Raw genomic sequence first — 26,012 nt, 5'->3', positions numbered from 1 at the left:
CTGGTACCAGTCAAACGCTGTAATAATAGCGTATTGCACCCCACCCGCGAGCCTCACCGTCCGTCATGTGCACTCGCCCTTACATAATCTAAAACAATTTAGTGCTGCGTATTAAACGGAATTCTATACTGTAATTTGCTTTGAGGATTTATGCGAAGGATAAGGGGTGGAAAAAATGAATTTTTAATTCGGAAGTTTTATTTGAAGGTGGGAGATGAGGTTAGATGGTTTCTCCGTAACAATCTGAAACTATTCTGTCATCTCTAAGAATCTATTGCAATGGTCAATACTCACTTCTTAATCATAGTTTTCAAGTCGATTTCAATTTGTATTCTATCTATTAGAAGCCACATCTTATTAGAAGTCCGTTCTTACGTATGCAACCCAATTCCAATATACTACAAAATTCTCTAATTGTTCATTGTTCCCAATATTTCATAATAATCCATCAAGCACACACGACCATTGAAACGTTGAAAATAACATTTTCCATAACAAACTTGCCCGCCGTGCTAACCGATATTCCACAGATTTATGACTTCCTTAGAAAGCAGAACTGTGGGGCATTCTTTGATTTCCATTCATTTCCGAAATACACTATGTTACCGATTTAATATACGGTTCCTAGACTTTTAAGGATATTCTGTGAAATAGCATAAGGAAATTTATATGCCGAATATTGAATATGAACGACTAGCTTTTACCCTTGGTGTCCTCGTAACATTACAATTGATACTTTTAAAATTAAGTATGCCAGGAATTATTTAAATGGAGTCAATTTGTATGTCTGATTTCAGATGTCTGTTACTCAATACTATAAACAGCTAAATTGATTTCATCGATATTTAGCACACAAAGAGCAATTACCTTAGATTAATACATAGAATACCTTTTAAACATAACATAACTTCAAATAAAATAGCACTGACAGCTAACCCTAGCAATACCAAACCACCCAGTCACAAACACATCACAGATCTACCAATACTAGATGGTGCATAATTTTCGCAGCCTGCACATGACGGCAGAGAGCGCAGTCGGTCTAACTGCCGCTAGCATTATTGCGACCACTCGACCTTGATGAGATAATAATTATGGTTGACTATGTGCCGTAGTGTAGACACTCCAGAATACTCATAAGTCTGTGTAATTTTTTTTTTTATGTAGCAACTGAGAAGCCGAAAATCGATCTCAGTGGCGTGCACTTGGAGAGGCCTATGTCCAGCAGTGGACTGCGATAGGCTGATGATGATGATGATGATGATGTAGCAACAACTATTAAGAGGATAGCTTACATCTTACAAGTTAACTGTTTTTTTGACTTTTATTAAAAGATTGCTTCAAGTGAACATACTGATTTATTTGCGATATCTGTCATTCTATGTTGACGCAACTTTCTTCTAATTAAGGTCATTGGGAGTGAGTGATTTTAATTGTTATGCTGTCTTAATGTATGAGCAGCTTATTGATTTTCTTTACCATAGTTGGAAACCAGGTTACATACGTTGAAGAAATTGCTGTTGAATCAATTAAATCGTCATTAAAATAACGATGGGAGTATTTATGATAAGTTTAGTTATATTTTTTTTCCATTTTACTACTTTTCACTCTTTATTGAATTAGGATTTTAAGCATGACTGGTTTATCTATTTCAGTAAGCTTCTGTCAAAGCGCACATCCGCTTTACGACTACCTACTTTTGTCATATATTTCTCAGGAGCAATTGAAATTTCGCCTGCTTAACACTCTTGAATTCTTAAAATAACAAGTTCCACCCCTACTTACCAACTTTGAAATTCTTTGTTCTGTTTTAGCCAACATCTCCAATGAGACAGTCATCAATGGTGCGTCATTTGCACAAAATGCACAATAATTAATGACGAATCTGTCTCATTAATTGTTTCATACATCTGAGTAAAGAAACTAAAGTTGGGATCGTTAGCAGAACCAGCTACAACAGTTAAAAAAATAAATATTTGGCGCCTATACGCAATTAAAATCCACGAAACTTGTAACGGGAGATTGAATACGTCACGGCAACACTAATTAAACAATTTGTAACGTCTGGATACCCAATTTGTGAAATGTATGAAGTTTATTTTTTTCACGTTTACTTGGTTCGTTAGTTATAATGTTTTGTACTTAATGATGGTGTTGTGTTGGACCTAATAATATCCTTAAAATTCAATTGAGGAAGAGATTCGGGCTATGCGGATCAGTATGTTAGTATGTTCCGAAATATTGTGTGGATGAAAATTCTAAGAATAAGGAATGCTTCATATTTAATTACCTTATGAGATACTTACGTAAACAAAGAATAGATACAACAAAAAAATCAGAGAACCCCAAAAATAATGGAAAAACAGAAGAGGTTTTCTATTGTAGGGAATATCAGTTCACTTTGTAAATAATTTACCAAAGTAAACGAATAAAGGTAACAAAGCAAACAAACAAAGTAGAAAACATTTACCGGAAAATATGACAATAGTTTGTGAAAAAGTTTTTAAGGAGAACTTCTAAATTGTCCTGTATGTGAACTGAAGCGTTTGCTTTCGTAACTAGTGTATGTACGCTACACACACTAGTTACCTACAGAAGTTAGTTGTTCAAGTGAATAATGGATATTTTTTGGTTTTGAAAAAAATACCATTGAAATTAAAAGAAAGTAGCTGAAACATCTTAAGTCTCGAATATTGATCATCATCATGCTATTTTTTTGTCAAAGTTACCGAATGGCATAATTTTTTTTTTTAATAAACCGCTCTTTAAAAAATAACAATAGGTTGGTACTTATAATGAATCTGTTATAAAAATACCTGCGTATTTTACATGCTTTTACATTTAACACAAAAAGTATAGCAAGTAGGTAAGTACATAAGTACTCGGACGTTATAGGTTCACTTCTCGTTTTGTGTCAGTCGGTAATGCTTGGAGGAGGGTTCCGTAGCAAAACAAATAATACAAACTGGAGGGAAATATCAGAATGAATTGGCGGTACAAAGAGTGATAAAAAGATAATAAAGCTTCTGCCGTGTTATGTAGTATATGAATATGCTTACTTCATTACTTATAAAGGGTTGATTTAATTAGCTATTATTTTTTACTTCTTTTTATTGACTGAGATACAGGTTTAATCACTTAACAAGCCCTAGGGTAAGAGTTTTCTCAAATCTGTCTGATAGCCTCTGATGTGGTATTGTAACAACGACTGCTTCTGAAAAACATTCGGTAAAGTCAGCTTTACTTTATGTGACCACCCAAGCACGTCGATGTAGCATGGCCAACTTCAAGACTTCATGCTGCTTTATGAAAGTTTCTAGAATCCACAAAGCGATTTCGGCCTGACCCACAAATTCATCCCCTGCATGGAAGTCGCAGTAAGAAACTGTTCGAAAGAGTCACCGTAACTCTAGAACACGAAGGGCTCCATAAGGAGCATCCTACTACAAAATTGTCACCACTACAAAATCCTCTTACAATACACAGTGTGACCGGTTACAAAATGTGTCCAGCCGAATATAGAACAAACCCATTACCAGACCTAACCCTAGGTGTGGCGAATTCCCACCACGGAACGAATCATTTTTACAACCTTCAGGCGACGGGAATACACGGTATTTCCTTGTGGATACTAAAATTTCATTTCACGCTACCTAGTAAATTCTCTCTAACGTAGTTTTAGGTACCAGTATGAAGGTTTTAGTGCCTACAATATATCTTTTGTACCTAAAGTTTTTGCAAACTTTGTATGTAAATTGCGAGTTTAAGATGCTAGAGAGGAACGTGTTATCAGTAGTTTATTGCTGAGGAAAATTTAATGAATGAGTACACCGGTGTTGGTACACAATATTTTGAATGTTACTTGTGGAATATTTTAAGGTATTTCAGCATCAGTTGCTGAGATTCAATCTCGATGTCTCTTTATTACAATATTTACAATTCAATCAATCTTCGAAACTTATATTTGGACCGATGAAATTTTTATGTAAATAAGGTCATGATACCCTCATAATGTTATTCTCATAATCTTTCTAACACGTACAAAGTGTCTTTAGACACTAATAAATAATTTAATCGCTTCATATTTCACTTCTGACAGTAAAGTCACTAAAACTTCAGACAAAACTGCGCTGTTGAATGTTTTCCTTTGAAACTTACAAAGCATGTAATTTATAAATTATGCGTTCCTACAAATTGGTAAGAGTTCGTTGGAAAGCAACCTCTGGCAGTCAGCCAGGATACCGTAAGATAGACTAACTTGATTGTAACAACTATTCGAAGACTTTACATTATGTTAACATAGCACATAACATTTAAAATGTATCCTCTTTAAAAATATCCAAATACATTATTTAAAGGCATAAAGCATTTACATAGAAAAAGTCTCTTATTATCTACGTGTATTTCAATTTCTGAAAATATAAATAGAAAAGGCATCCCACCTAAGGGTGTTGGTATATGGGTCATAACCCCATAACTTCACTCAAGTTGCATTAAGGAACTAAGTCACAAAAACTCAGGATTAATAGTTGTCCATTAAGTAGCAAAGACGCCACTACAAACTTAGAGACATTTTCCCCTCGAACATAGGGCTAGGAACAAATTGCCGGCACACAATAGTTTCGACCAGCACGCACCATTACTGCCTACCCCACAATGCTGCGTCGGCTTCCACAATGGAACTATTGAAAAGTCAGAACAATAGTTAGGCAGTGTTTACATTCGGATTTTTCGACAGCGACAGCTTGCGATCGAGAGAATCGCGTGTATGTACTGACTTTATCATGTCATGCCTGCACCGAAAATCTAAAAGAGAAAAAAATCTTGTAACTATTTATTAAGTCCATAGTAATATTTCAGTAAAAAAATTACAACAAATTGCTTCATTAAATAGCCTTTGGCACAATAAAACTTTTCAGAAAAGATCAGAATTTTACCAATAAAAATGTATGTAAGCCAAAAAAAAGCCGACACTCGAAACTTTTCCAAGAATAAACAATATCGGAAAACCGTTCGGAAACCAGAAATCTGAATAATGAAAAAGGCAACGTATTGTTGGAATCAATAAAAGGTGCAATTTTATCAAAAGCAATACTTTTCTTTTATATTTTTTACAATTTTGCATTGAACTCTGAAATATAAATATTACGCTTTTATGTGAGGGGATTTTTTGCTAGCATTACTTTTAACGAACACGCCATAAGTATTAAATACTTTTTCTCGTAGATACTTTGGTTTTAACTAGGTACTCTACTAGTGAATAGTGGCACTTTACGGGTGCAAATATAGACATTTAGCAACGCCCTAAAAGCTTGCATGTCTCAAAAAAGATTCGGGCGTTTGACAAGGCTTGAGAAATGTTGAGAGTACTCTATCGCGCGCCCTCTTATAGGCTAGCATTGACAACTAGGCACTTTCCTACACTGGTGCAGTAAAATTCTTTTACCAGGTATGTTCAGAAAAATAAAAAGAAACTTTCAGTAATAACTTTGAAGAATAAAAATAAAATGGGATGTAAAATATATCAAACATTTTTTGAAATTTATTTATACAAATGTAACTTTGTTTACAATATTTGAATAAACATATTTCAATAAAACAGTCGACAATTTATACCAAAAAAATAACACACTTTTTTCCCAACATGTAAGCCAAAACTAATTTACGCACGCGACCAAGTTAACACGTCAATCATCGAGTGGGGTGCATAGTACCCCACCTCGGGCTTTTGGTAAAAACTCTTCTACCCTCACATTGCAAACAAAGAAACTTAAATTGGATCCCACTTATTGTTGTACAAAATCGAACTTTGAATTTTTTATTAGTTCCACTGTACATTATACAAACTGTGAAGGGCTTAAGTGGATTATTGAATATTACTTCTTTTATACGCCTAAATACGAGTCCCGAATTTGTATAGTCAACAAAGGGCTTCATTAATTTCAATTTGAATTTATATTGGATTTATTTAATAAAAATGTTACACACTAGTTATTAGCTCTAAATATAAAAACGTCGATAAAAAGTTTACATGCTCCAGACTTAAAACTTTTTATTTAATTTAAAAATTTAAACGAAAAATAGAAACAGAATGTGGCCTTAAAATGCGGTTCCCTGCGGCCCTAGTTAACGAGTCGGAGCACCGCGTTCCACAGCACTTGCCAAAAAGCTGCCGAGTGACAGGGAGGGCAATACAATTTCTTACATAAATACACGCCACCGTCTCACTTACACGGTGGCATAGGAATTAAGTTGCCCAGCATTCCCGCTGGAGGTAACAGCTACATTCGCTCGTTAGGCCACAGTTGCTCGCACAGCCGTATTTTATGTTTTTTTCTCTGCTACTGAATTTCAGAACATACATATTTAAATACAACGTGATTCTTGTACAGAGTACATTTTTATTTGGACCAGTGGCATGTTCATTAGTATCCGGCGTGTGTGCCTCTATAATAGTTATTTGTGGGTTTTAATCCTCAAAGTGCCTCATCCTTTCTTGTGTCGAGCACATTTTGGACATGTGAGCCTTTGGAATGTGAAAAATAATGTTATTCTTTATATTTTATATAACTGTGTATAATGTTTTCATTCCCCAAATTCTTTATGTGATTTCACTGTGATTTGTTACATACATTGCTTTGTTTTGCGATGAAAGCCTTTTGAATCCCATAACTTACTAGCTCAGTTAAAATATTGTGCTAAAGTTATAATTGCTTTTAATACTAAAGTTGAATGCTGCACTGGTACTACAAACCATACCTATAAATTCAACAAATGATGCTACGTAACGATATTACTTCTGCATATTTCCCGATGTCCAGCAGAATTCCACATTATGCTGAACGAGGAAATTTTATTCTTTTATTTTCCTACACGTTGAAGCTAAATTCAAAAATTTGCTGCCCTCGCATACCGGCTGTCGCATGCATGCAATTTTAAATAGCCATTGTCAGAACTATGTTTTATCGAATCCTATTTGATAGAGGACTTTATTTTATTTCCTTTGATGCACAAAAAATGCTTTATTATCCTGCCTGAAAGTTTTTCCAATGTAATATTAAAGTACCTTCACAGGTTCCACGAATACGGTAGCACGTCTGGAATTTTTTCATTTAAATATGGATGTAAACTTTGAAATAAAAATAGTTTTCTTTTGAGCGAAATTCCGTTAGAACCATGGCTAGTTAAACCCTCAACAAACACGTTTTGATGCTAAATTAAACCTTAAGATGACGTGTTACAGTTCAGATTTGTTTATCAGAACAAACATGCGTGTTTCACCGTCGGCTGTCAAGTTGTTTTGAAAATAATTCACGCAGAAAATTCCTAAAAACGCCATCCCTTGAGAAATAAGAGTGTATCATCTAGGAAGCGCATAGTTAGCAATAGGTTCCTCATTTTTTTATGTGTGGACGGAAAGTGAGGTTTTTCAGTTTCAGTTCACTTACTGAGATTACTTACTTAACTTATTAGTTTCTTGGAGCATCAGCGTTGATGTTGTTACATTGATGAAATGACATTATAATCATGTTGCTGAACAGATCTTAAGAGATTAGAAGTAATCGGCATGATGATGTTCTTGCAACGGGAGATGTGTGTATATTGTCACTGACAATATGTCGAAGACTTTGAAATATTTTCATTTGACCGTTCGGGCTCTTCCCTAGGAAAGCTGAACTTATCAAAATACCATGAGTAGGCACAAAATAAGTGATAACATGACAATAATATGAAGATCGACAATAATATATTTTATCCAACAATAATTTGGTTTGATCTTGCTATTTTACAGATAACACACAATAACTTTACCAAGAAATCCAATACCTATATTCTGAATACGGTTCTGTTTTTCCTCATTTGTTACATCAGACGTTACAACCATTCATTCGTTCCAAACGTAAAGTTTTCGATACGGACATCTAACGCTAGTCCATTTCAACTGTGGATCAATCGGCACAAGACTTTGCGTCGGCGCAGCTTGTAAACAAACAGACAAACGGATCGACCGTGTTTATATAGTCGATCTCTATCAAGGTGTAACAATAACATTTGAGTCAATGAACCTCAGGTTACTTTGTAAATGCCGCTTCTTGTAAACTAAAAGTAAAAACAGTGCGTGTTTATTATATTTAGACTTTTTAAAACTATTTTTTCTGGTAGGTAGCCCTTTGAAAGGGTTTGGTTACGTCAGTTTTGTTTTTGGAATTAGGATGTGGTTGTTAAGACCCCTATTGATCAGAATTTATTCGAACAATTCCAATGAAATGTAATCCAAAGTTTTATTTATGTGGTATTTCGCTATTAAAATAATTATCTCTCTAAAACTTGAAAGATTCTGTAAACGACTAAAGTACATTTAAGTTTACAGTTTCAGATAAAAAAACCATTATCAAACCAAACTGATCACCGAAAGCTCAAAATATTACAGTTAAAATAGCTAAAAATCAAACACTAATATTAGGCCACAGGAGCAAACAAACAATTGGACATCGCCAACAAATATTGTTCTAAAAACAATATAAAAGTGAACAAACACACGTATTTGCGAACACACATAGAAATTCCTCTTTACGCTGATTTTTGAACAAACATGGAAGAAAATGGCCGCTTATTGACGTGCCTAAGCAAATAGAGGGGGTGCTATTTGCTGGCAATAATATTAATATGTACTAACTGCTTTATGTTAGGAATAGGGTACATTATTAGGTACTGCACTGTTTGCAATTGATTGCGTTCAGATACAAGTGTGAAGAGTTTTTGTTCATATCGGTAAATATCATTTATAAGTTAATCTACAACTGTGAATTTATTTGTCTGAAACGTTAACTTGAGATATATCATAATATATCTACTTACCTACAGAGCTAGTATAACCTACCATATGGCATATCTTTTTTTATGGGAAATCATCAAATGACTCCTCCTGCTGTGATCTCTTTCTGACTAAACCCGCCATGTTCCTTCTTAAGCCCTCTACGTGCCAGAGCCGCGGTAACTCTTGCGAACAATCCCGCAGCCCCGAAAATGTTGCATATCTATGACAACGCTTGGAATGAAACTGAAAGTAACAAATTAAAGCTGAATAGGTTCTTAGGCAATAAAGTCGTGATTGTCGCTGTGACTTACTGCGAATGTCGTGATCTTTGACCACAGCATATACTTAAGCGGTACCTAACTGTTAAAGCAATTAGTTGCTTTCGCAATTCCTTGAAGTATTTGTCCCGTTGGAAAAACTAATCAGGCAGGGTACTGGCAATTGATTAAAAAATAATATAGCTCCTTACCTAATCACGCAGAAAATGTATTAAATTAACATGTAGGTACCTAATTTAATATAAAATTTTATATCATTTAATTCCGAATTTTTTACCAAATGATGTAGCCAATGCACAGAAACCTCGTGAAAAACCTGTACATATTAGGTTTAAGTTATCAAAGACACCAAGTTTAACACTCCGGTAAAGTCGATATACTTACCTCATGTTAAGCGGAAAGATATGTATTGAGTCCTTACCGTGGTAGGTAACCCTCCAACGGCTACGAATCAACCGCGACACAGATACTTCAAATACCAACAGTTCCGTCAATCAATGCGTGACATTTACCTAAGTTGTTTTTATTTACTGAGGAATTCCTTGGCTGGGTGCCACCGTACCTACTTGATTAAACATCAAGCTGTAGGTCAATAAGCTAGCGAGTTTATTGCACACCTTTTGTCGGCACTTTTGTTCACTTGGTTTAAGACCTATTTGTCACATTATTCACGATTTGTCATCAATAAAATGCCTTTGTTATTTTAGGGTTAAGTTACTGGTTGAAATGAAGCTTGTATTTGTTGGATGAGAATTTTCGATGTAAAATACGCAATCAGTAAATTATTTAAAAGTATTTTTTTAACATGTATAGTTTTGATAAGTATGTGAGTATCAGTGCTTATGGAGAAGTGGCAGATAAACAATAGCAGATGTTCGATAACCATCAGAGTCTAAGTGGATTGACTAATTAATATGGGCCGTAAAATGCTGTATCGAGCACAATCGATCAATTAATCGCGTCAGCTTATCACTCACTGTCTAGGACATAAAACTCCATAGCGTCCTTCCTAGGCAGAAATATACAGATTAATTTGTCATTCACAGCTATGCGTCGGTAGAAAAATAATGACAAAGGGAAATCTTATTACGAGGAAAAAAATATTTTCTTCCCGCAGTGATGCATGCAATGATTGAAAAAAATCGACTAATTAGGATATTTTATTAAAAAAAAGTGTAACTGACTTCAAATCGTCTTTATTTGCCTATCCGCGCTTTCTATTCCTACTTCAAGTATAAACGCGCTAATCTCTAGAAGCACTGGTTTGGTTTGAAAAACTATTTGAGTTTTATTTATTTGTTTTATCAGAAAAGGTTATAGTATACTTTCCATTCGGGTGCGAGAAGTAGTTCTTGTAGGTAGTGGGTGAAACAACTGACGTAATGGATAATGAACTTTCACTGAAATAACAATTTTCCGATTCAGGTCGCGCGTTGAGATAAACAAACTCTTCAGCTTTAAAACCTTTGTATCTGATATAGAGGTACGATAGACGAATGATATGATAAGTAGAGATATCTGAATATAAATCTATGTGTATGCCTGTTCGACATAACAAAATTACGGATGTTTATTTAACGAAAATGTAAATACAGGGTTCTATGAAACGCAACATTGTTCGTTTTCCTGCGTTTTAGATGCACTAATCATTTTACTGTGACTTCGGTGCATACAAGCCGCACTTTGTTCCCGAAGGAAGTAAACGATAGTAAGTACAATTTAGAACGGGCTCAAGTCTGTTAGTGGTGGCTCATGCGTGTTAGTTCATGGTTAAGTTAGGATACTATAATTAATTGATTGTTAGTAGGTACATGGGTGAAAAATAAGATTTTGGGTACGTATGTGTGCCAAATTCTGGAGTTTAATTATGTTAAATGAATTACTTAAGCTGCAATGATTAATCAGAGCTACAGTGTAACATTACGCTCTTTTTAACTGGAAGACTGAGTAGATGATAAAAAAAAAATACTAAATTCCATATTTAACTTAACCTACATCCTATACCTAAAAAATATAAACGAGACAGGTTGTATGGATGTTTGTTCCTATTTGATGTAAAATCCACTATTAAAATTAAGCACTAATAGGTATACCTTATGTATCAGAATAACATTAATATACTATTTTTTTATGCAGATAGGGGAAGTACTTCATTCGGGAAGCGGGTGAAAAAACTGAAGGAACCATTTTGTCTTGGGCACCTAACAAGCAGATAGACTAAGTAACTTTCGCATTAACTAATATTAGCTAAACCCTCTATCACAGATAGATTAGACTTGCTAAGGAAATGCACGCATCACATTGCAATATATGAATACCGGCCAAGCGCAAGTCTCGCACGATTAATGTTCTGCATGATCTATTATTCATTTACAGTGCTGGAATGCTATGTTAATATACCTGCTAATTTTAATGTAATTTGTTACTATGAACATATATTTGAGAAGAAAAAAATAATGACACTTTTTATAAGTAATTAAACATTAAAATAATAATCAAAATCAAAAGTAATTTATTCAAAGTAGGCTGAAAATCAGCACTTTTTGAACGTCAAATAAATGTGAATTCTGAAATTTTAAACATTTTGTACAGACAACATGTCAACTTTCTTATCACGTTTTGATAATTTTGTACTACAGTTTTTAATTTCATACCTCAATTGAAAAGTGCCAAAGGAAACGCGACTGACAGCCAGTCACCACCGATAGCGTTCGCGCAACATTTTATCAATTACAGAGCAGAAAATTGAAAAATATCTCAAACACCAAACCCAGACACTTTTCAATATGGCCACTTAAAAACCAATTTTCTTCGCATTCAATCAGTGCATAAAATACTGAGACAAAAGCTTTTAATATGAGAAAAAGACCTAATCAATGTCTAGGATAAAGCTCTTTGCCTATAAAATTTCAATATCCCCGTTTAACAGACTAGACTTGGAAAGCGGTATTCTCATTTCTAGTCAATGAAATTGCGTATAATTCCCTCGCAATCGGCCGTCTCTTTTGTGTGGGGAATGGGTAAAAAGGACGGGTAATGAGCTCGATATTCAAAGGTAATGACAGCAGGAGATGAATAGGACCAATAATATGAAACAGGCGATGTATGTATGTTTGGGTGTTAGATTGCAGAACTGTAAATTGGTTTCGTTGTTATATTGATTTTCGAAATGCGAATGCGAGTTGGTGATGCTAAACAAATCTTGAGACTTGCGTGTATACCACATTTTAAAGTTGAAGGTGGTCTTGAGATAAGTCTGCTTTTGAAGTTTTACTTTGTTTTAATATCATAATTTTTAGTACAGTCGTTAATTATTAAATGTTTTGTGTAAAATAACTGTAAGACAACAAAAACAGTATAAAATAAGCTAAAGTATGGAGACGATCTTTCAAGTGTTCGCTAGTTTTAAACTCGTAACATTATTTTAGACAAATTACAGTTTAGTTGACACGAGGTTCTTGGTGTTTTAAAAAAGTTTAAAAGTTCATGTAACTCTTCTCCAAGAGGTGCTCCTGGTCCTGTTCTAATAATATGTTAACATCTATGCTAATGTATATTAATAGCGTTACATAATATGTATTACTTATAAAGTTTGTTTAATTATCTCAGAAAATACGTACTGATTGTAGGTATAAAATTATTATAATTACAGTGTCAGATAGCCCATTTTTCGAGGAACTCTTTTTTCCATCCACAAAACTTGTTTTCGTATACCTAATGATAAATACAATAAAAATGGTAATTATAACAATATGGTTTTCAATAAAATGCGTAAATCATTATGTACCTGTTCTATGTTTTAAATATCTATTAATAGCCGCGTACCCACCTAGCGCACAGGCTCGCGCGGCAGCCTCGCGAGCCAAATGCCTCGGCTGGTGCGGACGTGGACGGCCTGCCTCGGGCGCGCGTTTGCTCGACCGAGCACGGCTCGGCCCCGAGCCATCTGTTGTCGGTAAACTTGACGCGCTCAAAGGTGCCTCAGTGAGCGCTGTGCGTTAGGTGGGGACGGATGTGTTTTGGCTCGCGCGCGAAGCTGCTTCAAGTTTTGTCTCTTGCCGTGTTTGTCTTCTGTTATTTTGATATCATGGGCAGTCAGGAGGAGTCCATTCGCTTAATACAACTGTACAGCACGTACAATGCGCTTTGGGACCCCAAAGATCCAAAATATTTAAACAAAAATCAGCGTTTTATCAGACAACAATGAGCACAAATTTTCGAACTCTCGTACGGACATTCGTGTAAAATTATGTACAGTCTGATCATATACTAAATCTCCAAGTAATCTATTTCCACATTGGTGGCGACGCTCATAAATTTTTCTAATCCAGAAGCGTCTAGGTTTTTTCTTGATACGTGACTGTTTTCGTTTCTTTAAACAATAAGCAGCTAGGAAAATAGCTGCAGCTGAAAATACACGACTGTCCATTACGAATACTCTCGGACTTATGATGGCTCAGGCTGCCTCGCGAGGCGGCCTCGTGTAAATTGAACAAAACTACTGAGGCTGCCGAGGGAGCCATCGCTCGCGATCCGGACACCGAGGCTGCCGCGCGAGCCTGTGCGCTAGGTGGGTACGCGGCTAATAACCCATAAGTACCGAATAAATGCGTGAAAATCAAAATGAGTTGGGCACAGAGGAAGGAAAGGTAGCAGAGATGCCATAAGCAAGCTAGCACAGGCGCCTTCTTGTAGGTCAAGTAACGTACGGTTCGCGGGATCGTTTACTAGAACTAACGAGGCGTTTGAGTTCCTTGTCAAATCAAAAGCAATCTCTCAAGATCTTGAGTAATTTGTGATTTTATTTTGTAAAGAATGAGCACGTCCTAAGGAAGGCGTACGAGGGCGGAGCTAGTAACGTTCCTCATCCCCCGAATGCTAAGGAGATTTTGCGTTATGACATCTCCGCTAGTCATTTGTTCTCCATGGTTTTGAGACTTTGTTTTGACCGTTTCTAAGATTTTGACCTTGTAGAGGGCCGAACAATCTATTAATAACAATGACTTATTTAAATTGGATACAGAACTTGAATTTAGAATAATTTAAATAGAATATAAATATTTAAGTACCAGAAATACGTTTGAATGATTATCATAATAGTTGTGACTTCTTTGACGATAACACCACACCACTGGTGAGTAACCAATACAAAACAAGAATTAAAAAAAGGTTTAATTTTAACTTTTCAAGTTACATAACATACTAATATTATAAAGCTGAAGATTGTAGCTAAAGAGTAAGTTTGTTGGAACCCATTTATTTAGCCAAGATAAAAAAGTATAAACTATTTATCAAGGAGGGCTTACTTATGATACTTTCTATCCTGTAGTTAAATAAAATAGAATGCAATAATTTTGTACACTTAAGGGAACTAAAAGTTTCAATATTTTTTTTTTGAGATTATTGTCATTGCCTACCTATATACATTTTAAAACAAAACTACATTTTGTGCAAGAACTTTGATTTAATTTACGTCTGTGATTTATTAATTCTAAAATTATGAATTTCCAGAAAAACAAAATGGTGCGGTTTACATTGATACTGAGTATTTTTCTTATTGGCAGCCTCGTTGTTTTAGCCAAGCCTACAGAAAAGAGTTTTGAGGTAAATGCTTCTTAATTTTTCCTTGCAATCAAATATCAGATCTACCTATATTACTTACCAATATTGTTTGGGTTTATTGATACTATCCCAGACAGACCCATTCGCTTGGCCCCTGTTATGCCGCTTAATGACGATGGAGCGAATAGAGAGTTCTGCTGTGTCTGCGCAAATGCTTGTGTATGACCTATATGACCTACGTAATTGGCTAATCTTCATAGAAAAAAGTCGCCGAAAATCAGCCGTAAAAACCATGATGATTCTTTAATAACAAGTTAAAACGGCACAATTGCAATTTTTAAAATTATTTTTTCTCCAAGTAGCAAAATTACCCTTTTTCAAAATTTTCTTTTTCTCCTAGTGACCTGGACAGCCAAGTGTGTGTGAGTGACCTTTATAATATATATAAAATCTTTATTTTTTTAGGAACAAGTTAAAGAATGTGAAACTTACGGGGGCAGGGTTATTTACGATTCAAGTGTAAAATGTCCCACATACCAATGTATTCTGGATGAAGGATCCGAATGGCCAGACTTAAACCCAACTAAAAAATGTGAATCCTAAACGCGTATAGTATTAATAATATGCTTTTTTTGTTTCAATAAAATATTAAGTAGTAAAATGTTTCCTTTATTTATAGACCCACATTGTTTTGTCTCATCTTGCCCTGTTCCGAATTTTATTAATTGTTACCTTCATAAATGTTATTATGCTAACTAAAATTCGCTCCCTTCCACTCACAGAGGACTTCATGCCGTATATCAAACAATCCATTCATCTTTCTTTGGTTCATTTCTTTTTCTCTATTCAACCTTCTTTAGCAACTAATCCGACAATCTGTCTGATCATTTATAATAAACTATATCACTTAAAGATTTAGACAGAACTGTAGCAAGACAAGACAGTTCAAAGGTTCAAGGGTCACCCCACCCCCACTTCTAAAGTGCCAAACGCTTAGCTTCATACCTTAATAACAACATAATAATTAAGATTCAGGTCATGAACCGTTTCTATTACGAATTCACCGAGGAACCCTATTCATTATTTAAATGATAATATCTAATTAAGTCTAAACTGCAAAATAGGCACATCTATGCCTAGTCACGTCCACCGAGGTGTCATTTTAACAGTGATTAAAGTAACTGTTAAAAGCAAAAGTGCTATATTATGACGTAACAAGTATTTGGTTTTAATGAACACTAGGGAATTTATAATATTATGCTGCTGAGGACAGGCTTTTAGCATCTCATTTGTTTTTTGCATTTCTCTTACAAGTTGAGGTTCTATTTGTTCAGGGATATTTTTTGAGCGATGCTGTGGAAATGTTGCCTTTTGTCTATGTTTGTAATTGTACTTTTCTATCTGGAGAACGTAGAATGACGTTAGTATAGCATACTAAGCAATACGAAAAATAGTACCTACTTGTTAGCATATTTCGCCCCTATATATCTCCAAGAGCGTCGATATATCTCTCTACATCTCAGTATCCTTTTCTTGTAGTCTAAAAACAATCTCAGTTCATTTTCTCATCCTTTGGAAAGCAGTGATTAGGTTCAAAAATTCTGATTTGAAAAAAGCACTTCTTTATTTGAGCCTTTCTGAAATGAATATTTGCAACCATTTTTACCCATACTACTTACTAACGAAACATTTGACATTTTGCTCAAAACATTTTTCACGTTTTTTCCTCCATGACTTTTCTATGTTTAAACTGACGTTAAGAAGTCGGTCAGTCAGCCAGAGCTTCATTTAGATGTCCCTGATAACATCTGCAGTTTCACATCTTTTCATAGTCGCTGAATGAGCACTGAATCAAGACTCTCTTGTTTAAGTACCGTGGTTTTCAAATCAGAAAAATCTAGACGTCTTCTTGTATGAAATAGCTGGAGTATGAATATTTTTAAATAGCTGTTTGGGGCCAAGCTCAGTATTACGCACGAGGCGCTTTTGTAGGATATATGTAAAAGGAAGAACATAAAAAGAGTGGGTACATAAGAGACTATTAAGGGAGTAGGTATATAAGGGAGAACATAGGGAGTGTATAAGAGAGTACCTAAAAAGAAGTAATAAGTATCGCAACGTATCTAAACTAGGGTTCTTGGCAAAGGACAATGGGCAGATTGGTATACCCCACCAATAGCAATGTCATATATATCATTGGATAGGCCTTTTTATGTAGAACAACATTTACTATGACAGCTTTGCTGAAATGTTTGTCCGTTCTGAGATATAGATCAAAAACTGTGCAAAAGTTAGAACTAAGTAATCTATTGATAACTCAAGTTTTTAAAGGAAAATCTAAGTACTACCAAGTGTAAGTCTTGTAAGTGCTACCTGCTGTGCCCGTTAGGGTCCATAATTGTTACTATTATGTAGCATTTCAACCTTTTATTGTATCAACTGGATTTTGGGCGTAATGAGAAACCGCACCAATAGCAAAGTCATATATATCGTTGGATAGGTCTTTTTAATTGGAACAATATTTACTATGACAGCTTTGTTCTATTGTTTGTCCGTTATAAAAGGTTGAAATGCTACATACCTAATAGTAACAATTATGGACCCTAACGGGTACAGCAGGTAGCACTTACAAGACTTACACTTGGTAGTACTTAGATTTTCCTTTAAAAACTTGAATTATCAATAGATTACTTAGTTCTAACTTTTGCACAGTTTTTGATCTATATCTCAGAACGGACAAACATTTCAACAAAGCTGTCATAGTAAATATTGTTCTACATAAAAAGACCTATCCAATAGTATATTTGACATTCCTATTGGTGGGGTATACCAGGTCCCATATATTTGTGCCCATTGTCCTTTACAGTGCCTACAGCGACCTGCCCTTGGAAATTGGAAACAGTTGGTACTCAAATAAGTTGAATATAAAACTCTAGTTTTATTAGGTAGGTAGGTACTAAAACATAGTAACTGCATCAAAGTATCTGCCCGTATAACCGCTGGCGGGTAATTAACATCATTACCGCAATCGCTTGATAGTTTACTTTGTGCTAACTTCATTTAGGAAATTAATAGCCTAATTCAAAATGTCATTGCCTATGGCTGTTGCTGAATTATTCTACTGTAATTACATTATAGTATTATTAAATTAAGGCTTTAGTACAACTGCAATGAGTCATTCAGATCCTTCTTTAAAACTAAGATATTTTTCCTTCCTTTTGTGTATGTTCAGTTTCCATTCTTAATTAAATTGCGGATAATCCTAATGTACTTACATACAAATAAAGCACAACAATATTATGAGTTTGCCACTTGTCTGATTCTGACCTTTGTCAACATTGTAATTTAACATTGTAAACTTAAAGTACGATGACTTAAAAAAACAACGACTTAAAATCTCCTCAAAAATATCACAAAAATAAGCTCGAACTTCCATTTCCATCGTCACAATAGCAAAGCCATCATCCGCATCCCATAGAAAAAACTAAACCAGAGGCAACAAAAACGTTGCCTATCACCGTAGAATCTAGGTTCCATACTTGTTATACCGGGACAAACCTCACGACTCCAATGGCGGCTTTGAGAGCCGTCACAATGCTCGTTCCAGCCAGGCTTTGACGGATGCATCCTAGGACATTGCAAAAATACAAGCAAAAATCCCCAAACGAATTTCAACCTTCGGTACTCGCAATAAGGACGCTGTAACATTCCTTTTCAGTATTCATCTCGTGCTCGACAATTAGACGGGCGATAGTGGAAGATATGAAAATAGGCGTTATTGTACTAATATTAGGTCTGTATTGATGTAGAACGCTTTGTCTGCGCGTATGTATTTCGGTACGTGAGTGAAATTCGAGAACTTATCAATGGATTTAGACTACAATGGACGCTTAGTGAGATACATGATTTATTAATGGAACTGTATCGAATTACTAGGAGTTGCGCTTCGATAGATAAGACTGGGGTATCTTTTGTTTTCGGAGTGGTATCACTATGTATAATGGATGTTCATCAAAATAATCCTTTAAAGTTTCCGAATTAATTGATTAATAAACACTCAGTGCTATACATTATCTTTGATTCGTCATTATACGACAATCCAGTCCCCTTTTCGGCAAACGACACAACAAAGGCTATTTCAGCTCCCGTCCACGGCTCTCTCATTACAGCATATTTAATTGACAAAATAAAATCAAAAAAATACAAAAGCCGCTTGATGATAAAGGAAACACAACTAAAACGTGTTTCGCGACAGGATTTCAATACCGCCCCTTGTCTCATTCGTTAGAGTGTCCTAAAGAATTACGTTTTTTTTTTCGCAGTTCCGCCTAAGGACAATCGGGGCTTCGTAGGCCAAGATGAGTGGCAGTGGGATGAAGGGAGGCCGGAGGATCCCCACTCCGATGCCTCCGCCCAAGGAAACTATACATCAGCCCAGGTAAAGTAATACTCGTGAATCCTGCAAGGGTAAAACGTGTTAGTGCGAAAGCGAAATTTATAATAGCACAATGTGTGAACTGTGAAATTATTGCGAGGAGGGAATTGTTTCGTTGTAGGTAATTGATTTTGCTGGTGTAAGCTAAAGTTGGTGTGAGATTAACAAAATGTCTAGCGTAATTTCTATTATGTTTTAGAAAGTTGAACTGAGATAACACAGTTGGATAACGCTAGATTCAATTTACAGGAAAATGAAAAAGTTATTAAACTTTAAGCAGTCATTATATTGCTAATTTATAAAACAAAATAGAAAATGAATTGCGCCTTTATCAATAGTGCCTGTTAAAGGTTGGAAGTTGGCAGCTTTAGAGTTATTTTATTTCATTGATAAACACAAAACAATGAAGCCAGCAATAAAAACAAAATAGACGAACTCTTTTACGATACAAAAATAAAATCTTAATGAGAGATAGCCTCCAAAATTCTAATGCCCTTTATAATCCAAATTGAAAACAACAGTTGATAACAAAGGTTTCTTTGAAGGTACTCCTTGAACCATTCCTCCTCGTTGAAACACGTTAATGACACTTACCAAGGAACAACCGGAGATTGGGAGGTCCCTCCTATAAGCTGTGAACTTTGGCCCTCATTCCATGTAAATTGAGACCCTGTAATAAGGCCTTAATTTGAATATTTTATTTATTTCGTGTTTCGAAAATCTAATCTACATTAGGTGTTGCCGGATTTCGTTTGTTGATTATTGAATAAGTTCATTTGTTTATTTGGGTTCGGGAAATGGAATTTTCGAGTAAAAATTTTCATTACCGACCTTTGCGAATTGAGGGTTTTGTTTTAAATTCTGCCTATACAATTGGGTGATTTAAATAACTCTCTTGAAGTTCATTACGACATCATGATTGGAAATTGGTACCACCAGAATAATCAGAATCTTTATTTTTTTATATTTTATATTTTTACATCACATCTCACTCAACATAAATGATGTTATTAACTTTTTTTTCACCGATATTAGAAAAAAAAACACTTTTATTTCTGTTTTGAACTCGTAACGAGGATAACGTTTGAAAATTCCCAGTTGTAAAACAGAATGGGAGTTGGCACATTCAAATGTTTGGGTATTAATTTCGCTGACCCTACTAGAATTTGCATAACGACCCGGGCGTGGCCTCAAAATCATAGTAATGACTACCGCGGTAGTGAGGTGTTAAAAGCCATTTATAATAGTTAAGTTGTCAGATGCGACATTGCTCTGTAAGCGATATGCTTGTGTTCCAAGACAACGGAATATCGTGTGACTGTGAACCCACTTCTCAACGTAGCGTGTAGGCTGAAAAGACAGACTGTCACATCTGCGTGACCTTCTTTATTTGATCTATGAACTGTTTAGGGTGTTTTTTGTGTTGTGACTTTCTGACAAGAATAGTAAAAATATAGTTTTTGGTGTTGTTCGCCCACCAGTTGTCCTGTTTCTTGATATAAGTGGCCTTTATCAGATCGATGCGAAAATAGTACGCAAAGAATTATCAGTAAGATCATAATGCTTCAAGTTCACGTAAATTAACATTGATTATTTAATAGTATTGTGCAGCTTCTGCTTTTTATCTCCAAATCTATTTTCCAGATGAAGTGAAAAAATTATGTTTAGCTACCTTATTTTGTGTGTCATTTGTTTTATATGTAGGTAAGAGAGAAATATACAAAAAATATTTGCTGAAAACAAAAGGTCGTATGATAATGCTATTGCCTGAAAGAACCTTGGAATTTGATAGGAAGCAAAAATATGCAACCCTTTTTATCCCAAAACCAACAAAATGTTAAGATGTTAACATGGGTTAGCTGAATATAAATAGAAAGTTTTTACAAAGTCTACATTGTTAGTTTTTTTTTTTGGGAAACATATTTTTACTCATTCTTGCATATTTCACCTCTTATTTTAAAACCACTGTGATGATGGCTAGATACGTACGAACGTAACGTGTGAGCAGGATGGGTCTTAACCCGACCGTGTTCTTTCTGAATCCCTTCTCGGTCAAGGGCTTCTTGCAGCCAAACAATCCGACAGCCTCTTGTAGCAAACACTACTAGCAATACTACTGCATGTACTACTACGTGAATTATTAGCATATTTCAGATTCAGTATCGTGAATTCACGACACACTATCGAAGATATTGCAAAATAAGCATCATCCTCCGAGCCTTTTCCCAACTATGTTGGGGTCGGCTTCCAGTCTAACCGGATTCAGCTGAGTACCAGTGCTTTACAAGAAGCGACTGCCTATCTGACCTCCTCAACCCAGTTACCCGGGCAACCCGATACCCCATGGTTAGACTGGTGTCAGACTTACTGGCTTCTGACTACCCGTAACGACTGCCAAGGATGTTCAATGGCAGCCGGGACCTACAGTTTAACGTGCCATCCAAATAAGCATTGATATTGCAAAATAAGCGACCTCCTAAAAATAGATAGACAAATAACAGGTGAAAACATTGTAACCTTTATTTTCCTCACATATCGTTATTTCATGACATAGCTCGAGTAAACGTGTAACTGTATCCAAGAAAGTTATTAACTGCACTCGTATAAGTGCTCAGCTTATATTTCAAAGAATTCGGTGGAGCAGACAATACGTTTCTTGTAAGTGAAATAAAGAATACCTAGTGGGATTAGGTTAAGTTTATGTTGCTGTTAAAAGGGAACAAATGGGGATTAAGCTAAGTGAGTGAGGATTTGAGTTTTAGTCCTTTATTTGCGTTGAAATCAAATGAGTGGATGCTCATTCTATACATCCTCTTATCAAATTATTTTAAAGAGAATAAAGAAGCATTTCATATAGAATGCTAAAGTGCTGCAAAAGAGTACTTGTCTAGCTCTTTTTCTTATTACATTTGGTCCAACGAACTACAAAACCACAATAATTACGAGCAAGATCATGACATGATCGAAACAAATCAATATACAAAAATAAAATATTAAGATAAACCACTCCACAGCTAATAAAGCAACAACCCTTACTCAAAACATAAATATAGCAAACAAATGCTTCACAGATGCTGTTTAATTAAATAAATAAAAAAGTCTATTGGTTGTTAAAACTGTTGATTCACCCTCATCATTATAGCTTCCTGATGCTACCCCTCGACCAAACAGACAGTATCTAGTGAAATAAGTATACTTACAAAATAAAACTATAGTTTAGGTAGACTTCTTAATTACTTTTGTTTCTTGAGGTTTAATAGCATTTTTTCTGCTTTCCAGTCCAGTTCAAATCACCTCTTATTTAAATGGGGGTTTAAGCATGGCTTGAAACGTCGTAAGTCCGGTCATACATTGCTCTAATGCCACTTCAAATATATTTCGTTTACCACTAATTATGTATTAAGTATTAGCCTAGTTTGAGAGGTTAACAAGTGTATCCATCCAGCATTGCCAGCAAAATTTTGCAAAAAAAATACACTCTCAGTCAAATATACCCTACGTCGATAGGCATTTGTCTTTACAGTAACTACATAAAACCCTATAAGCTTTGAATACTGTACCCTTTTACACCAGATGTGCATACAACAACCCTTTTAGGTAGCTCTTTTAAAATAAATATTTTAACTCTGACCGCGGTAATGCGTTTAAAAAATTAATGGCCACATGAGCCGTGAAGTAGGTGTATTCCGTGCATTTTCGATGACAGCTACACACAAACATGTGCACGTGTGTTGGGAGTCTGCTGTGGTGCAAGGTGGTAGCGATAAACGAGAATAGTTTCAATAACTTTATTACGCTATAACAGTCTGATGACGTAGCGTGAACCTTGAGACATGAATTCAATGTCTAGGTAACATTTACAGTGTTCAAGACTTTTTCGTGTGCTTTAAAATTATGTAAATAGATGCTTACTATACAGACCTACTCGTATTTCAATAGATGTAAACTTAATCTTTATGCTTATATTAGGAAAGTTGAAATATGTGATGAAATATCATCATGAACAAAAACTGAAGAATTAGAAATGGTGCTGCACTACAAACGTGACATGATATTTGAAGCTTATTACACAAATTAAATGTAAAACCAACCAAACGCTTTCTCTCATCCCTTGTACCAACACAGACTGCAACCGTCAGTCTATTAATGTTTACTGTGTCGTCCGCGTTAACCGTAAATAAATCTCATAAACAAGGTATTCATATTTCGACGCGTTTCATCGCGTCACGCAATCAAAGGCGTACTTTTTCAACTGTACCGCAGTTTTTGCTCTTTCACCTTTGAAAACCTAATGAAATGAATATGTTTGAAAAGACGCATGACTCACGTGGTGTCAAAGGACTGACACATGTGCTTCAGTTAGTTTAGTGATACATGGTGAAAAGGGGATTTGCAAAAAAGTTCGTGTGGTCTGAATATCCCACTTTTACCTAGGTGTGAAATTGAGAGGGTTATGAGTTTTTCTCTATTTACTTTCTGCCTAGCTGGACCGATTGAATAAAAAAACATCTGTGTAGTCTAACACGACTGAGTTAGCTTTCAGTATCACTATGTAAGTACTCCTCTGAATACGAATTATGTGTAATGTTAGCCAATCTTTTCTCTACATACAAAATACTAAGAATAAATAAACAAAAGGCTTAAAAGAATTAATTAGAAGCAGTAATGAGCACACACAAGTTCACTCAAAACAAATTCACTCAAAAATCCGTCCATACCTACGTCCAGCCAATCCCCTTATTAACTTCCCTCAATTCCGATAGCAAAGATGATTCTGAACACAGTAGCTGAGGCGAAGGATGTTGAAGTGGCATCGTGGCATTGTTAGTCGGTTTGTAGTAAAAAATGCACGCCCGCTCCAGGGCAGCTTTCAAGTGCCATCAGCAGAGTCACGCGGTCTCCTCACTGAGGGTGCAGAGTTATGGGTGCTAGATGTGGTCCTGGCTGGGTCCTATTTTTGTGGGATTTACGAAAAATGGGTTATATATCTTGTATCATTATATATCTTGTATCAAGTGATGGTTCTTTTTTCAATTTGATATTTGGTAAATAGAGGGCTAAGATTTGGTAGGTTAGGTAGGTAATTTGGAAGGTACTTACTCATATTGCCCACATTCTACTAGACACAAATAGCACCCTACAACGTTGTATAGACGATACTGACGTAGATGACGTCGTACCTACGTAGATGACGATGACGACGCCCCGAATGCGGATGTAGCCACGGGGGAGTAGCTTGCTTAGCTTTGCGTACTGATCCAAAAAAACCTGTTTCCATCGTCATCAGAAGCCACATAATCTCGCCCCACCCTAAATACAACATATTTAAACAATCTGAAATATTCTTTATTCCTAATCGCAAAATCATAAGGTAAATCCCATACCTAGTAGGTAAACTACGTTGCAAGAGTTAGGTTATCTTATCACCTGCCTAATACCCAATGATTTAAAATAGGTTCGCGCCCTGCGCCAAATACCTAATAAATAAGTCAATGCCACATCTAGTCATAATACCCTACATCGTACTTTACCTAGCATTAACCATTGAAGCGGTCATTACGCGGCATTCTTCGGACAATGCCGGCTATTAATGGCTGGCTCGGTTTGAGCTCAATACTATCAATATCATATTGACATCTCTAGACAATAGCTATGTTATGTTTGTGTGTATGTCTGTATGTGTGCTTGGAGTTAATATGTAGGGATGGAGATGTAAGGGTATGTATGTATAAGTAAAATACTGGGTAATTAACTCTTAATAATTAATAATTAATTTTGTACCCATATTTGCAAAATAAATATATCTTTATCTTTATCTTCATCTTCCATACTGTTAAAGTAGTACCTATACACATAGAGTTAATTACAAAGAAATACCTTCTTGTATGTGGTTGATTCCGTGATTAATATCTCTATTGCTTTTTTGTTGATAGTATGATAAAATTGCTTCTTATGTTTTTAGATCTTTGTAGCTTAGTGAATAGGTACCGCGAAAGATCTTAAATACCTATATTTAAACAGAAATAAATATGTAAAAAGGTGTGTTCAAGCGTCACAAAATTCCTCCTCATCGCTGTAAGTAAAATCTAATAAATATTCAAATATTCATTCACAACATACATTCAATTAAGTACCTGTCTACACTTAGACATGAAAACAATAAACGGGCCTTGGTTAACTTAATTTAAGTACTTATAACTAACTATATATTATTATTTATTGCGTAGGCGTTGATAAGTAAAAACATGAATAATTCCAAGACTTATTTAAATAATTATGTTAATTACGAATTATGACCTGCTCCATATAAAATACAAACGTGGTCAAAGATAAAGTTTATTTAAACTAACTGCACAAATGCATCATTGAAAGTTGAATAAAAAGAACCATTCATGGCAGCAGATAAGAAATACGTACAAAGAACATTTTATCTTAACGTATGATAAAATAAATGCACTGTTATGTAAGAAATAACATTAAACATAAAATAAAAATGATTTACTAATAAATAATATTATTTTCGGTAACATAAAAAGTCAAAAGTTTCTTGTCAGAAGTGGGATTCGAACCCACGCCCACAGAAGTGGACTGCGACCTGAACGCAGCGCCTTAGACCGCTCGGCCATCCTGACGATGGAAGAAGAGTCGAAATAGTGGTATCAATTCAGCATTACTTAATATTACGTTATTTTTATGAAAAACAAATTCATAAACATTTTTTTAGGGAATTACTGTTTTTTTTTATAAATTCATTTACATACAAAAAGTGGTCGACAGAAGCGCCACCTATCGGAATCCACTGTAGTTGTGATTTATTATCAAGGTGACCTCATTGACCAAGATGGTAGAATAGTATCCTCACTAAATAATTATTACAAAGATTGAAATACTTTTTTTTTTTTCAATAACCCTTAGGTAC

At 35.2% G+C, this 26,012-nt stretch overlaps 1 protein-coding gene, 1 long non-coding RNA gene and 1 other non-coding gene across 4 annotated transcripts in view; 2 read left to right on the top strand and 1 right to left on the bottom strand.

The window, feature by feature from the left end:
• LOC110384389 (kinesin-like protein CG14535) overlaps positions 1-26,012 on the top strand; it is a 254,390-nt gene that overhangs the window by 4,454 nt on the left and 223,924 nt on the right. For both annotated transcript variants that reach the window (XM_049840490.2, XM_021345664.3), the window contains exon 2: positions 18,981-19,096. In XM_049840490.2, coding sequence (XP_049696447.2) covers positions 19,017-19,096 — 80 coding nt within the window. In that variant the 5' untranslated portion in view covers positions 18,981-19,016. The remainder of the gene's footprint in view (positions 1-18,980; positions 19,097-26,012) is intronic.
• Positions 14,145-15,319, top strand: LOC135117733 (uncharacterized). Its single transcript, XR_010277094.1, has 3 exons — positions 14,145-14,230; positions 14,608-14,700; positions 15,124-15,319. It is a non-coding gene; the product is annotated as an uncharacterized LOC135117733 (long non-coding RNA).
• Trnal-cag (transfer RNA leucine (anticodon CAG)) lies at positions 25,642-25,725 on the bottom strand. Its single transcript has one exon. It is a non-coding gene; the product is annotated as a tRNA-Leu (tRNA).

The sequence above is a fragment of the Helicoverpa armigera genome, chromosome 13, assembly GCF_030705265.1.
Source record: "Helicoverpa armigera isolate CAAS_96S chromosome 13, ASM3070526v1, whole genome shotgun sequence".
Classification (NCBI taxonomy): Eukaryota; Metazoa; Arthropoda; class Insecta; order Lepidoptera; family Noctuidae; genus Helicoverpa; species Helicoverpa armigera.
The sequence above is the reverse complement of the archived record's forward strand: the minus strand, read 5'-3'. Positions and strand labels throughout refer to the sequence as shown.